Raw genomic sequence first — 14,281 nt, forward strand, 5'->3', positions numbered from 1 at the left:
TTGCAGTTAAAAAAGCGCGTTTTTTTTAATAACACTGTCAATGGCCTGGAGCATCAGATTCAAAAACGTGAAAACTAGTAGGCTGGTTAACTAATTTTGAGTGTTTAATTTCTCAACTCTTGCTGTTAGAATCTTTATTTATTGCGGGCCGTGCAGCCACAGTGAACAATATCCATATCATCTTTTTGAATATTGAAAACATGCTTACACTCAGCGCTGTGCCCCAACAAATTTTGGATACATCGCTACAAAATGGATGCGTGTCCGAAAAGCTTGCAGGAATAGCAACCATTCAGTGCACGTAACGCGTCGAAATTAGCCAGATGCTCTGTGCACATTAATTCGTATGTACATGCCCAGCTGACATGTTGATGCTTACAGAAGCTGGGCTGTCTGCGAAAATCTGGAATAAATCGTGCTTTAAGCGAGAAAATGCAAATCTTACAGGTGTGATCGAGGAATCCAATCTGGGGTGGCGTTTTGATAGCAGTCGCGGAAGCTGAGATTCCTTTAACGTTTCTGCTGTTTCCAGGCATGAATGAATTTGCGTGAACATTCGTCTAGATTCCAGAGATATCGTCTTTTTTTTTTATTCGTGAAATCTGCCTTCAGGCAAAAGTTGAGAAAAGGGGGAGTGGAATGTAGGTTACAGAAAGTTAAAAGGAGTGTAGACCAGTTTCGGCGAGGTACTCGCATAGGCTGCTGGTGAAGTGATTGTCCATAGTCCACTTCACATAGTCCCCGTCGCGGTTCCACCACAGGCCGACCTCCCTGAGAAGCCGTTTTCTAATAGGGACCGTCGCTGGGCAAGTCCACGACAGGTGCCGCACATCACAAATCACCGGTGCAGCGCCGCAGTGAGGGCACCTGTCAGTTGCTGGGAGATATTTATCACATCACCGATAACGGACAGATGGGGTCAGGGCCGCCCCTGCCCGAATCCGGCGCACTGATACCTCCTCTTGCCGAGTTAGACTACGGAGGAGAGGGTGCGAACACGGAGGAATTAGAGCGCGTGTTCGCTGGCGCAGGGCTTGTGAATCGGAGACATGGGACAGGAACGGATCTGGGGGAAGAGGGGAAGGTGGCGGATCGTCTGATGTGTCAATGTGAGTCATAGCATCTGCTTGAATGTTATGTGGATCGTGAGCATGACCGCGAATCCAGTGTATGCGTACAGGACATTGGTATTTTGCGCAGAGTAGGTGAATTGATTGTGTAATCTGGAATGTGCGTCAACAGCCTTAAGCTGTTTAAGGGCGGCGAAGGAGTCTGTATAAATATGAACTGCATTGAATGTGGGAACGAGCGGAAGGGAAGCAATGGCATTGTAAATGGCTTGAAGTTCCAATGCCAGGGGGGGTACATGTATCTGCGGTGTACGTCGCACGAGAGTTGAGATGCGGATGCGTCTTTTTAACATGTTATTGCCCTTCTCTTTCATTGAATATCGTTTCGACGGACGTGCACATTCGTCCACATTCGTCCGAGGTGATTTTAGCATTCTTAAACATGCTTTGAACAAATGAAGTTTCTGCTAACCCCTGGTCCTGTTTTACGCAATTTCGATCCGGCTGCTACCACCGAAGTTCATACCGACGCAAGCGGAGTAGGCATCGATGCGGTGCTCGTCCAGCTTCAGAATGACGCCCAGAATGTTATCGCTTACGCAATTACACCATTTTTTTTTTCGTTCAAATTTAAGCAGCGCTAACTTTTAGGACGAATACACAGAGGGCATGACAAGACGGGCGCTGATTCCAACTATGTTCAGTAAACATAGATGGAATCACCGCCCGTCCTGTCATGTCCTCTGTGTATTCGTCCAAAAAGTTAGCGCTGCTTAAATATGAACGAAAGAAAATGCATAACCAACTAGCCCCGCAACGTGTTTTGCTAAGCAATTACACCGTGTCAGAATTGGAATGTGTGGCCGTCGTCTTCGCTTTTACCAAGTGTTGGCCCCATCTATACGCCCGCCACTTCAACGTAATAACCGCGTGTTGGCTCCCTGTTTTGGCTTGGTGAGCTGCACGACCCATCCGGTCGAGTGAGTAGTCGGGTATTATGTCTCTAGGAAAACGAGTTTTTTTTTGTGTTCTATAAGAGCAGTCGCCGCCACGCTGGCTCTGACTGTCTTGATATCTACTTCCTTGCACGGAGGCAGGTGAAAACGATCTATACGACTGCCTTTGACAGAGACACTGCCAGACCACGCAAAGTTCCAGCCAGAACAATGCCAAGGCCCCGCTCTGAAACTAATACTTGATAAGGCTCGAAAGTCCTCACTTGCAACATAGTTCGTTATTCGGGATGGTCTGCTCTTCAACTTGAAAGGATGTCATACGCCAAAAAAAGGACGAAACAGGAAGGAAAAACACAGAACAGGAAAGAGGCGCTTCTTGCGCCTCTTGCGCCTCGTTCCTGTTCTGTGTTTTTCCTTCCTGTTTCGTCCTTTTTTTTGGCGTACGACATTCCTTCAAGACGATGTACCAACTAACCCGTCAAAAAGTTCTACTACTGCTCTTCAAGGCCTACTCATCTCGTGACGCACGTGGGCTGCTTGTCATCCCGGCTTCTTTCCGCAGCGTCGTCCTACATTCCATGTACGACATCACTTCAGGGTGTCTCGGCTCTGACCGCACTTTCTTGCAAATCCGACACGTTTTCTTTGGCCAAAGATGCATGCGACCACAAAGCGCTACGTAGCAACTTGTGCCCTCTGCAAACGCCTGAAGCGATGCACCACATCACCAGCTGGTCTTCTTCAACTAGTCAAGACCCCTGCATCATCTTTTGACAAAGTTGGAATTGATTTGATTGGTCCTTTCTCGAAGTCATGTGACGGCCGCCGCTGGATTATCGAGGCTTTTGACTTCTTGACTAGATCTGTGGACGAGCTTGGCTCGTTTCTGCGAAATCTGCCGGCGTATCCCACTTTTTGCTTCACCGAATCGATCTTCGCCACGGCCCGCCCCGAGAACACATCAGCGACCGCGGTAGACAGTTTACTGCCGAGGTTGTGAAGAAAGAATCGGACGCTGTGGCTCTGAACACCGCCGTTCTACTCCACGCCATCCACAGACAAATGGCCTTACAGAGTGCCTCCCTGCGGGCACTCATCAACATGATGTCGATGTGTGCGCGTCCGACCATATGAACTTGGACGCTGTCTTGCCGTTCGTGACGCACGCCTATAACACCGCTAAGCTTGAAGGAACCAGATATTCTCCGTTCTTCTTTCTCTACGCTCGCTTACCGCGAACCTTACTGGACGCCATACTTCTATTCTCCATACACGAGGATCGATCCGTCTCGCAATATATCTCTGCCTCGCTGAGGAAGCCCGTCGTCTTGCTCGTTTGCGCACCATCGCATCTCCATCGCAACATCCAATACGATGTAGCTCATGTTTCAGTCACCTACGAACAGGGAGATCTCATTTGGCTTTGGACGCCATTACGACGCCGAGGCTTCTATCAGGAGTTCTTGTGCCGATACGCCGGACCATTTGTCATCATTCATCGGCTGAGCGACGTCACCTGGATGTGACCGCGACGAATCGCTGCTCGCGGAAGACGCAGCTCGCTCACGTGGCTCGATTAAAAATCTTCAATACTCGGTCTTCTTGAGTCGCTCGAGGACTTCGGCTGCCCGGGGGCAAGCGTTACCCCGATTGCGTTGCGTGACGCTGCGCGCAGGGCAGAAAGGAACGAGGCTGAAGCGCGAGGGCTCGGGCTGTGGTTAGCTTGAAACTGGCCGTTCCCTGCTTTCACCCATTTTAGCGCTCACTTTGCAAATAAACCAATACCCTAACGATATCTTTAGGACAGCCAAGTTATCCACACGTTAAGAAGTGTGCGAAGCTTATCATCACATGGCAGCGCCGTACACGAAGACACTTTCAATCGCCAAACATATATTTTTCGAACGAACATTGAAGTCGATGCTATTGTTCTATGGATCTCGTAATTTAAACTAGACTAGAGCATGCAAGTTAGTGCATGAAATAGAGCTCTCTTCCTCACTACGCGGTGACGGAATTCTTCCAAAATTTTCGAAAAACCCTCTGACGTATTATTTGATTTGGTTATAAACGTTTTTTTGAAAACCTAGGTACGTGGTGAATTACCGGATGACTGAAATGTTTGGAAGCCGGTCCCAGTCTTCTTCAAATCAGGTGACGCTCATTCTCCTAGCAGTTAGAGACCGATGTCATTAGCAAGCGCATTTTTCAAACTACTGGAGCATGCAGTCTGCATACATATACAGCTGTTATTGAAACTATCTCTTTCTTTCCTATTAAACAACGTAGTTTTTGGAAGCCCCAATCCTGTGAAAGTTACCTTTTCACTTTCAGCAGTGATTTGTTTTCTGTTCTTGATTCTGCAGTAATTAATTACCGCATTTTCATTGAATTCGCCAAGACTTTTGACATTTATTGCGCAGCCCTCAGGTTCTGAAAGTAATCAAGCTTAATATTGTTCGGAATGCTGTTGAATGGATGACTGCTTCAACCCAAACCGTTTCCAACTGCTCGTTTCCAACCTTATCTCCCATTCTTGCGATGTAACCTCTGCCATTCCACAGTGCCGTTGCTAGGGACGTTGCTCTTTCTTTCATATATTAACGCTTACGTAATAACGTATCTTGTTTGATTAACGCTTTTGTGACGATTGCGTTAGTTACCGTCAAATAACAAGCCCAGCAGACCTCCTTACCCTTCAGTTCGACACTAGGTAGATTTCTTCAATGTGTAATACTTGGCTAATGAAGCTTAGCGTTAGTGAATGCAAGTCAAGTTGTTCATTTTAGAAGAATCTCCCATCATGCATCTAATGAAGTACCTTGTGATCATTCACTTAGTTTCTCCACCAAACTAGGTTTCTGCATACAAATACCTTGATGTGCATATCTCTTGTTTCCTAGCACGCTCACGTGGACTACATAAGTAGTAACGCCTGCCCAACACTTATTCATTTACGACATTAATTTTAGATGGCGGGCACCAATTGAAGCTATTGCTTTGCAAAACTCTAGTAAGGTCAAAACTAGAATATGCATCGAGAGTATGGAACCCTCACCTTAACTCGCTAATTCTAAAGGTCGAATCTGTTGAAAGTCATGCCATCCGCTTCCTTCTTCTTAATTATTTTCACGAAGCGAGCTTAACTCTATTGAAGTCAAATCTAAACTTGCCTGATCTTTCCGTGTGTCGGATAATGTTGAGTATATGTCTGTTCCATTATAACCCTCATCTCAAAAATTTGCTATTTGTGTTGCCATCATAAATTTCATACCGCAGCGGCTCGAAATTGAAGACTGATGTGCCGAGCAGTCGCATAAACTTACACTTTGGTTCAGCCATCCCCAGGATATTCAATAAATGGAACGACCCTCCCGCCTCCATCGGCTTCATTGCAAATGCCGACCTGCTTAAAAATGCTTTTACTGCTCATATATTGAAGAAATGCTGCACAATTTTTCTTCGCGCTGCGCTTTATTATGTTGAGTGTCTCATGTGTTTAAGGCGTCGGCCTTGAGAGGAAATAAATAAATGAATATGAGAAAATTTCTCAGCTTAGAATGCACTTCTGTATCACCTTCGACTTCATTGCAATTAGGTTCTGCTGGATATACTTGTTATTCAGATGCGACTTACATCTTCACTTTATCTCCCTTTTGCGGCGCGTCACTGAGGGCAAGCACTTTTCATCGCAGTTATGTCTATTAGGAAAGCCGCTGGCCAAACCTGCGCAAATCCTCGGGCGATGAGTGCCCCAAGGCCGGCAAAGTTGACCGCTCCGGGCGCCGACGTGTGGAAGTTTGGCATGAACATGTCGCGCACCGGTATAAGCAGCGTGTCAGTGTCGTCGTTGAAGCGGACGCCGTGCCACAGCGGGTTGTAGCAGTAGACGTCTGCGTAGCCCTCGGGGTACACGAGGCGCTCACGCATTGCCTCCAGGGTGGCCTGCCATGAGGAGATAAAGTCCTGGTGGGCAGAAAGGGAGAGCGACGGGCTGAGTTATTGCAGGTGGTCAAAATAGCGAACCGCAATCAGTACTGTACGCCGCAGTCAGTCATCTCTCTTCATAACGCGGTAAGCGTATGTGTACTAAAAATTATTAAATGTTCTAATTGCACATTTCAGTTTAATTTCATTTCATTTCATTTCATTTCATTTTAATACCTTAAAGGCCCACTGGGGATATTACATAAGGGGTGGGTAAAAACAGTCAATTGAACAAGTTGTATGTTGAAAAATGGTTGGAATCAGCTTCGCGAATGTGGATGGGCATGAGATGGTAGCGATGTCATTGGAGAGGTCGTTCCAGTGTACAGAAACACTCGTGGAAAATAAATTACTCCACGTCTGAAATGTGCACAAAGTGAAAAGAATGCCACGACTGATTAGGAAAGATTGCCAGAAAATATTTAAATAGAAGAGGCAAAAGGCTGCTTGTGTAAAATCAGCAGTGATGAATTTAAAAACTTGGAATGTTAAGTACTGTTTTGCATTTAGCAAGCACGTGTAGATTCGCTCAAGCCAGGTGAGAGTCGCTTTCTGCAAGAACCAACGACCTCGTTATTGCGCGCACTCAGCGTTCCATAAATGTGTCCATAAAGCGTAGAACGCGAGAAGTGCCTTTCCTTGTAACTGTTCTCGTTTGCTGGTGACAGCGAGCAGCTTGAGACGCAATCTGCTTTTTATTATTTTCTTGAATAGTGAAGCCAACCGATTCTTTGTTACATTTTGTATTGGAATCTTCAAACATAAACAGTCAAAAGACGATCATCGTGCTTTCATTCTCGCAACAAAGAAATGTTGATCTGAACCGACGGCTGGAATTTGCCACGTTTACAGCTGATGGTGCCACCAGTTGAGTCGCGATAAAGAGCTGTTGCGTTCCCTTCACCCTTAAGCGGGAATTTTGTCGTAAGATATGGCCACCGGCATCGTTTCGAACCTAGCAAAACAGCTATGCGCGAACCAAGACAAGAACAAAGAAAGAGGACGGACGCTAAGCGCTGCTCCCATCCTCACTCAAGTATCAACCACAAAGCCCATAAACAAGCCCTGCTCAGTTGTTCCCCATGATCTGTGATGCAGTTACTGCGTTCTTTCCTTTTCCCAAAACCAATCTTCAGCTGTGTCAGTACTCCAAGGGCCCTTCGGATAAATGGGTGGATGGAAAAGTTCGTTTTGCGAGTTCGGAACCTTGAGGGCCACAGCACAGCCCTCCCATTACGTGCATGTGTCCAGGCCACGTAGATCCATGGGAATGGCACACCGGTTCACACAGCGAAGTTGTGTGTCCGGTTCCTATGGCATAAGGAGGGCCTCCCCTGCGGGCTGTCTCTGGGGGGAGGATCAGCAGGGCAGCCGAATAGGATGTGGTCAAAGGTGGTATGCGATTCTCCGCAGAGACTGCATTGTGGGGAAACGGGGCGAAAGTAGGATAGAAGGTGAGGGGTCGAAAAAGTTCCGGTCTGGAGTCGCCTCCGGAGTGTTTGTTGGGAGTGGGATAGGCGGGGGTGGGGAGGGGGAAGAGTAGACGGGCAAGGCGTGCTTTTTATGTGAGTTCTGTGAACGTGTGTGCCTCCTCCCTCGAGAAATCTCGGCTATGGTGCGCATTTGCCCGGCAAATAAGTCCTCGGCCTATGTTACCGGCGGCCTCATTATCGGGATTGCCAGTGTGTGCCGGCACCCACACGAGCTCAATAGGCCTATATGAATTTAGGGTGCACATTCTCAATATCTATATACTACGCGGGGGGATAGATGCATCCGCGGGCGAAGTTCAGAATGGCTGTTTTGGAATCACTATAGCTATATAAGCCGCATTCGTTTGGGCGATGGCTGATGCTATAGCTGCTTCCGCTGCTTTTTCCGGAGTACATGGGTTAAGGGGGGGGGGGGGGGGGGGCTTTCTCAAGTGGGTGAGCGCGGGAGTTGCTGGATGGTAAGTCACACCTACTGAACGGGCTGGACCACATGGGGTGTCCACCCAGCGTACGTCATCTGAACTACCATATTCTTTATGAAGAGCTTTGGCTCGCGCGACTCGGCGAGATTGATGGTATTCAGGGTGGACACTCTTAGGAAGGGGTTTGAGGGTAAGCGCGATGTGCACGGCGCGAGGGAGAGAGATTAAGTCTGTAGCCTATGCGGGTATGCGAATTCCGAGAAAGTTCAATACATGCCGTCCTGTTTTTGCGTCAGCCAGACGAAGGTATTATGTGTGGCGATGTGCATCTGGAAGCTCCTGTATAGTGATGTGCATCCCTAACTTTATGAGCCTGTCCGTGAGAGCGCTGTTTGGTAGCTTGAGCGCAGCTTTAGTAGCCATGTGGATTAGAGCATTGATTTTATCTTTATTCGTACAAGAGAGGTTCAGTTAAGGAGAGGCGGAAAGTATGCGACTATGCACAAAGCCATGCAGCATGTAAAACTTCTCTGCATTGACCAGACCGGCTCGTGAATGTGAAACCCTTTTAAGAAGATGGATGACGGAGTAAGTGGACTGTTTTAGTGCTCTCAGGGTAAGGTTGTTTTTCCCCGTGTCCTGTAAATCCAGATCAAGAAGGCGTAGGGCAGGTGTTTGCGGTTTGGGTGCGTCATGCAAGTAAATCGTGACGGGCGCGGTAGTGACACGCTGCAGAGGTATTATAAAGAGTGCAGACTTTGTGGGGGGGCATTGAAGCCGAAAGCGTGCCGCGTGAGCAGCTATAGCTGTGGCTGCTTCCTGAAGGGTCGATCCTATGTCGCTATCCGAGCCGTATGTGGTCCAAACCGTTATATCATCCGCGTAAAGCGTGTGTCTTAAGTGCGGGATGCGGCTGAGAGCCTTGGCCAGGGGGATGAGGGAGAGGTTGAAGAGGAAGTGTAATAACACTGCCCCTTGCGGGTTGCCAGTGTTATCAGGTATGATGTATGGGGGTCTGTATGTCCTCTATATGCAGAGAGGCGGTGCGGTCGTTTAGGGAGGCCCGGATATAGTTATAGGTCTTGGATGCCCAGCATGATGGCGCTGTGCGTAACTTTGTCAAAGGCTTTGGGGATGTCTACTGCCAGGATTGCTCTGGCGTGATGTGACATGTCATTGAGAACAGCATGTGAAATTTGCAGCAGTGCGTCCTGTGCGAGAGATGTGCTCGAAATCCTAGCATACTATGGGTATATAGTCAACGGGATTCCTTGTGCTGCGTGAGAAGGGTAAGGATGACATGCTCAAAGAGATGACATGCTCAGGCACGAAGTCAGCGAGATGGGACGGATCTGTTGGGAATTAATGGGCTAACTGGGCTTAGGGATGAAAATTCTTTTCCCACGCTTCCATTCAGGAGGTAGCTCCCCCGTTTCCCAGCACTTATTAAAGTACTCGGTGAGAAGGGAAATAGGACAATCATCTAGATTCAAGACTATGACATTTGTGATTTGGTCATTCCCAAAGGTTGTCTTTCGAAGCTTGATGAGGGCTGCTCTCACTTCAACCTCCATAATGGGGTCGTCGAAGCAGGCTTCATTGGGGTCTATGTAGATTGAAGTTGGCGTATTAGGCACTGCAGAAGCAATGGCGGCTTTATAACTAGCAAGTTCCTTGTAAATTCCTCATGGATTCTTCGTGAAGATGTTGTTAAAGCAAGCATTGTTTTTAGTTGCTGGTGTGTTTTGACGTTGAAAAAAGTAAAAGTACGAAGAAAAAAAGCGAGGTTTAAATAATTGCGAGGTTTAAAAAGTGGGTTTAAAAAAGCGAGGTTTAAAAAGTGGGCAGCATTTAGCAAGGCACTGCCAGTCTTGTAAGATCAATGACAAGAAGAAACAAGTATTTTGTACGCCGCTTTTCAAGCAAACGAAGATTATAGGCTGCGCGAAGGACAAGAAGGCACGCGAGATCTTTGAAGCCTGGCAAATTGCTAGATACGGTGCGGAAAAATGTGTTAGCGAGGCATCAATTCACTTGTATAAGAAGGAACTTGACTTTTTAGGTTGATAAGATTGTGTACTTTTGCTTTGGGCGTTAAGTTTGGTTGCGCATGCGTTGTTCTTGAAGGAAGGTTGTTTTCGACCAATAAATCAGTTGTTAGTCTATGCTCGTCCTGTCTGCTTCTTTTCTGTGTCCTGTTTCCTGCGTAGTTTTGTGTCTTCAGTAAATAATGCCGCGAACCCGACCGACACAATGACGGTGAGTGATGCTGCCACATCATGTTTTATGTAACTTATGTAACTCTGTCACGAAGTTCTATTCTTCTTTTCAGTTCAACTTTAGCATTTAATAACAGACTGGCGCACGATGTAAACTCGGACCAGACTGAGGGCGTCCGGATTATATACTAATATACAGGTATTGATAGCTTAAGAAGTTGTTTATATGGAGTCTATGACTGGGGTTATGTTCATTATGCAACATAAATAACTTTGCATATTTTGCCTGCTCGCAGGCATTGCAAAAAAAATAGAGAATTAACTGCTTGGAGTCCGGACTCATTCGCTTTTGTGCAAGAGCTGCAGAACGAGCGGATACGGTGGTTACATGCGGCGCGGCAGAGCATGCTGCATTAATTATGGTTTTCACATATAGGACACACACGCCATTTTTAAGGGTGTGGCCCTCACGCTTCTTTGTACAGCGCATGAAGCCATCTATCCCACAGTAATTACAAAATGAAGGTAAAAATTCCGCATACAGCTGCTCACGCCAGCACTGCCCAGGTCCATCCCGACTGTCCTCCTTGCGAGCCTAATATCTGAATTCTACGATAACCATTTTGAGTAACGCAGGGATAATTTACCGGAGCAGAATCACGAATGAAATGAAGGCAATGGTCCAGCGAGAACTTTTTTCATCTTGAATCAGGACTGATAGCTGTGGGGTTGGGACGAATGTACCTCCAAGCAACTGTTAAAGAGAAAAAAATGTAAGATGACATAGTAAGTCACGAACGATCGGTGGCAAGCAAAAATACGTAACACACACTAAACAGGTTGAACACCATTCTCGCTGCAGAATTCTAGCAATCTTCACTTTCAAACTGAAGCACCTTCAAGCAGAATTAACCCTATTCGCTGGACTTTAACTGAAGTCACAAAGTAGCCATATTCTGGAGTGAATTAACAGGGCAGTTGATTCGACGAGCTTCTAGAGGGTGCCTCTACAACGGATCCCAACTGGATAAATCATTAAACCTTGTGTTTGGCGCTGGATACTCTTAGTTGCCTATGTACAATAATAAACACAACTAGATAAAAATAAAGCAGGGAGTTTACTGTTTCACTGAACTAAGCTTCAGCTTCACTACAACTACACGACACAGGCCCATAGATTTGCATCTACGGAGGAAGGCTGCAGAGCGACACATTTGCAGGACTGTAGCAAACGTGGCAACTCGGGAGCGTCCGACGCGCTCGGCGAGTAAGAATAATTAATGAAGTGCTTAGAAACCGCGCCGCTGTTGGTTCTGGTGAAATTTGCAACACGAAAACAATGAACTCCAAAAAATGCATAATCCCAACCATCAGATACTTATCTTTGTTATTGGCGCTACACTCCGTGTGAAATGCAACGCATTCTACCCAAAACATTCATACCAGTTTCCCGCGTTGTTTAGTAGACCACCACAGAGCAAACCAGTTTTTATAACTTTCCGGCAAAGTAACTTAGTTGTTACATTTTTTTTGCAAAAACAGGAATAGACGTGCTCTGGGGTAGATTTCGCAAGCATCCTAGGGAAGTGCGCCTTGCGCAGCCTGCGAATCACGCGACCTTTTTGCTGCCTGCGTAACTGATTTCAAGACTTAGGAGGGTAGCTGTGTAGGCCAGTTGGTGAGACATGAAGGCGCTAGACACCGCAGCGGACACCTGTGTCGTCTTCTTTCTTGTCCCGTGTCCGCTGCGGTGTCTAGCGCCTTCATGATTTCAAGAGGAGTACTCTTTGCTAGGAAGTTAGATGGTGAACTTCAGCTGCCTTTCAGTTGAGCTAAAACAGTCATTCTTACGACTTCTGTGCTACTTAGTGGCTAGGTATGGTGAGTTCATCAAGGTATCCTTTTCGCGCGTCTCGAGCGGCCTCCGTTCATCCTCTTTGCAGCGGCCGTTCACGGTAGGCTATGCAAAATATAAAAAAACCATCAGAAGAATTCATCCGAAGCCTCGCAATAAATTAGCTGCCCGAGCCCAAGCTCTGTCGACTTTATTTGCTTCTAAAATACTATTGAGATTGCGGCTTTATTTCCTTAAAGCGTATAACGAAGACATGTTTCTCTATACCGTAAACATTTACCTCTAACGCTGCGAAATGCAATCCTGTTTGAATAGGAACTTTTAGATTTCTTCTAAACGCAGTATAGGAAGCTGGGAAGGAAGCGTATGGAAGCAGCAAAATGACGCAGAGCCAATGTCCCACCAAGCATTTAATTCTTAGATCACCTCAAAAAGCTGCCTTTCTGAAAGTGCGGAATTCAGGAATGAAAATTACGCAGACTCATTTTGCTAAAACTTGTTTACGTGCTGAATGGATGAAAATAACAAACATGCAAATGTGAGAGGCAAAAATGGACTCCTAACATTGTCAGACTTGGCTGACCACTATGCCAGTTCCCAGTCTAGAGGTCACAAGGGTGACAAGCCAGCTATGAGGGGCTTACATAGCTACTGATATCGCCTGCGGATCTCTCCAGGCTTTGGGATATCTGCAAGTATTCGTGTGGACATTGTAAGTGGTGTAAAAATAAGGTGACTTTAGAATTTCTTATCGAGGGCAGGGAATCTACTCAACATACGCGTTCTGACCGCAGTTTTTATGGTTTTTTTTTCTTATGAAGGGATATCAGCGACTGTCCCTTGGGTACCGCACTGGATTCTAAGCGGAGACGTCAAAGAGGTGAGCATGCGATATTAGAATGTTTGCGCGGACAGTGCAGCGCGGCAAAGAGTGAATTGGAGGATATAGAGGGTCCTGCAGTGTATGCGGTTAGGGTGTCGATGATGATGGTCCACTGGCAGCTTCCCAGATGGTATAATCCAACTGTTCTCCAAGAAACGCCAGGAGCAACCCAAACATAGCAGGCTCTGGAATCAGTGAAGGGCCCCTGTACGCACCGGCGTTGTTTCGGGCACGTGCTCGTAGAGCATTGACAGGATCCTCACGGTGTCCGCCTCGAGCGGTGGCCCCAGCATCATTTTGATCCCGCTGAGCTGGCGGACCGCCACGTGCGCAGTCTGGGCGTCCATCCAGTCGCTGGCCATGACGCTGCGCTCGAGAGCCTTGGAGACGCGCGACAGCACCCGGTCGGCCCTCTCGCGTGTGTTCTCGGCCATGCGCTGGTTGATAAGCGGCCACATGGGCACTATGCCCATGAGGTTAACGACCAGCTCCATGCAGCGCCCGGCGGTGGCTGACCACGCCGCACCTGTATGGATTTAGGGAGAAAGATTAAAATCTCGGCAAGCCTGTGCAAGGATTTTGAATTGCAATGAGGACACAGATCGCAGATCATAGCCCGGAATCCTTGCAGTGAGAAACAGAAACCGAGAACTTATTCAGATCTCTTCTCTTCAGACCTGACCAAAGGTTCCGCTTAATTGCGTCAAATAATTTCTCAAATGTGGACGCTCCCATCAACATACAAAAATACTTTGGCAGTTCTAGATTCACGACTTCTTCCTCTATGATCATTCTTCGCGCAGTATGAAAAGGCTGTCTTCGCACTCAGAAGCTAGCAAAACCCGCTTAATTTTGCTTTGTGCACAAGAGACTTTTGCCGCATTGAAGAAACACATGGGAAGACGACAAAGTCGTCTTCCTATCTTGCTGCTGTTGTTGCGCTTCAGTATCCGGGAATATATCCGGAACAACGTAATTAGCCTTCATTCTACTATACGCTTCTGAACATGAATCACGATGAATGTAAACGTGAATCTGAACGTGAATCTGGATGCACAGCTCAGTTAATGATGACACGGACAACAGTAGAAACAGTTTATTTTCTCGACGTTCTCATGCAGGCCGCGCTTGTACTAAGGTAGATTCGGGCCAGGAGGCCAAGTTAAATGTTTGGTTTTAATCTGCAAGTGGCACCGATCGTGCCTACAACATTAACTAGTATTTACCGGAGCGCTCACTCTGTACTTGAGTACGTAAGTCCGACAAAGCAATCTCTAGAGAATCACGGTGATGAAATGAATGTGTTTCCAATTACTACATAGGCTGGAAGCGACGAACATCCAGCGAATATTACTAAATGTACTCTTAGTTCTCGCATTATGCCACATACATACTC

At 46.9% G+C, this 14,281-nt stretch overlaps 1 protein-coding gene across 1 annotated transcript in view; it reads right to left on the reverse strand.

The window, feature by feature from the left end:
• Nucleotides 1–14,281, reverse strand: part of LOC149344955 (endothelin-converting enzyme 1-like) — a 49,650-nt gene that overhangs the window by 15,553 nt on the left and 19,816 nt on the right. The window contains exons 4-5 of the mRNA XM_089542691.1: nt 13,101–13,411; nt 5,753–5,992 (exon numbers count right to left, since the gene is read on the reverse strand). Coding sequence (XP_089398817.1) covers nt 5,753–5,992; nt 13,101–13,411 — 551 coding nt within the window. The remainder of the gene's footprint in view (nt 1–5,752; nt 5,993–13,100; nt 13,412–14,281) is intronic.

The sequence above is a fragment of the Amblyomma mixtum genome, chromosome 5 (genome assembly GCF_055824585.1).
Source record: "Amblyomma mixtum isolate Tamu chromosome 5, ASM5582458v1, whole genome shotgun sequence".
NCBI classification, from domain to species: domain Eukaryota; kingdom Metazoa; phylum Arthropoda; class Arachnida; order Ixodida; family Ixodidae; genus Amblyomma; species Amblyomma mixtum.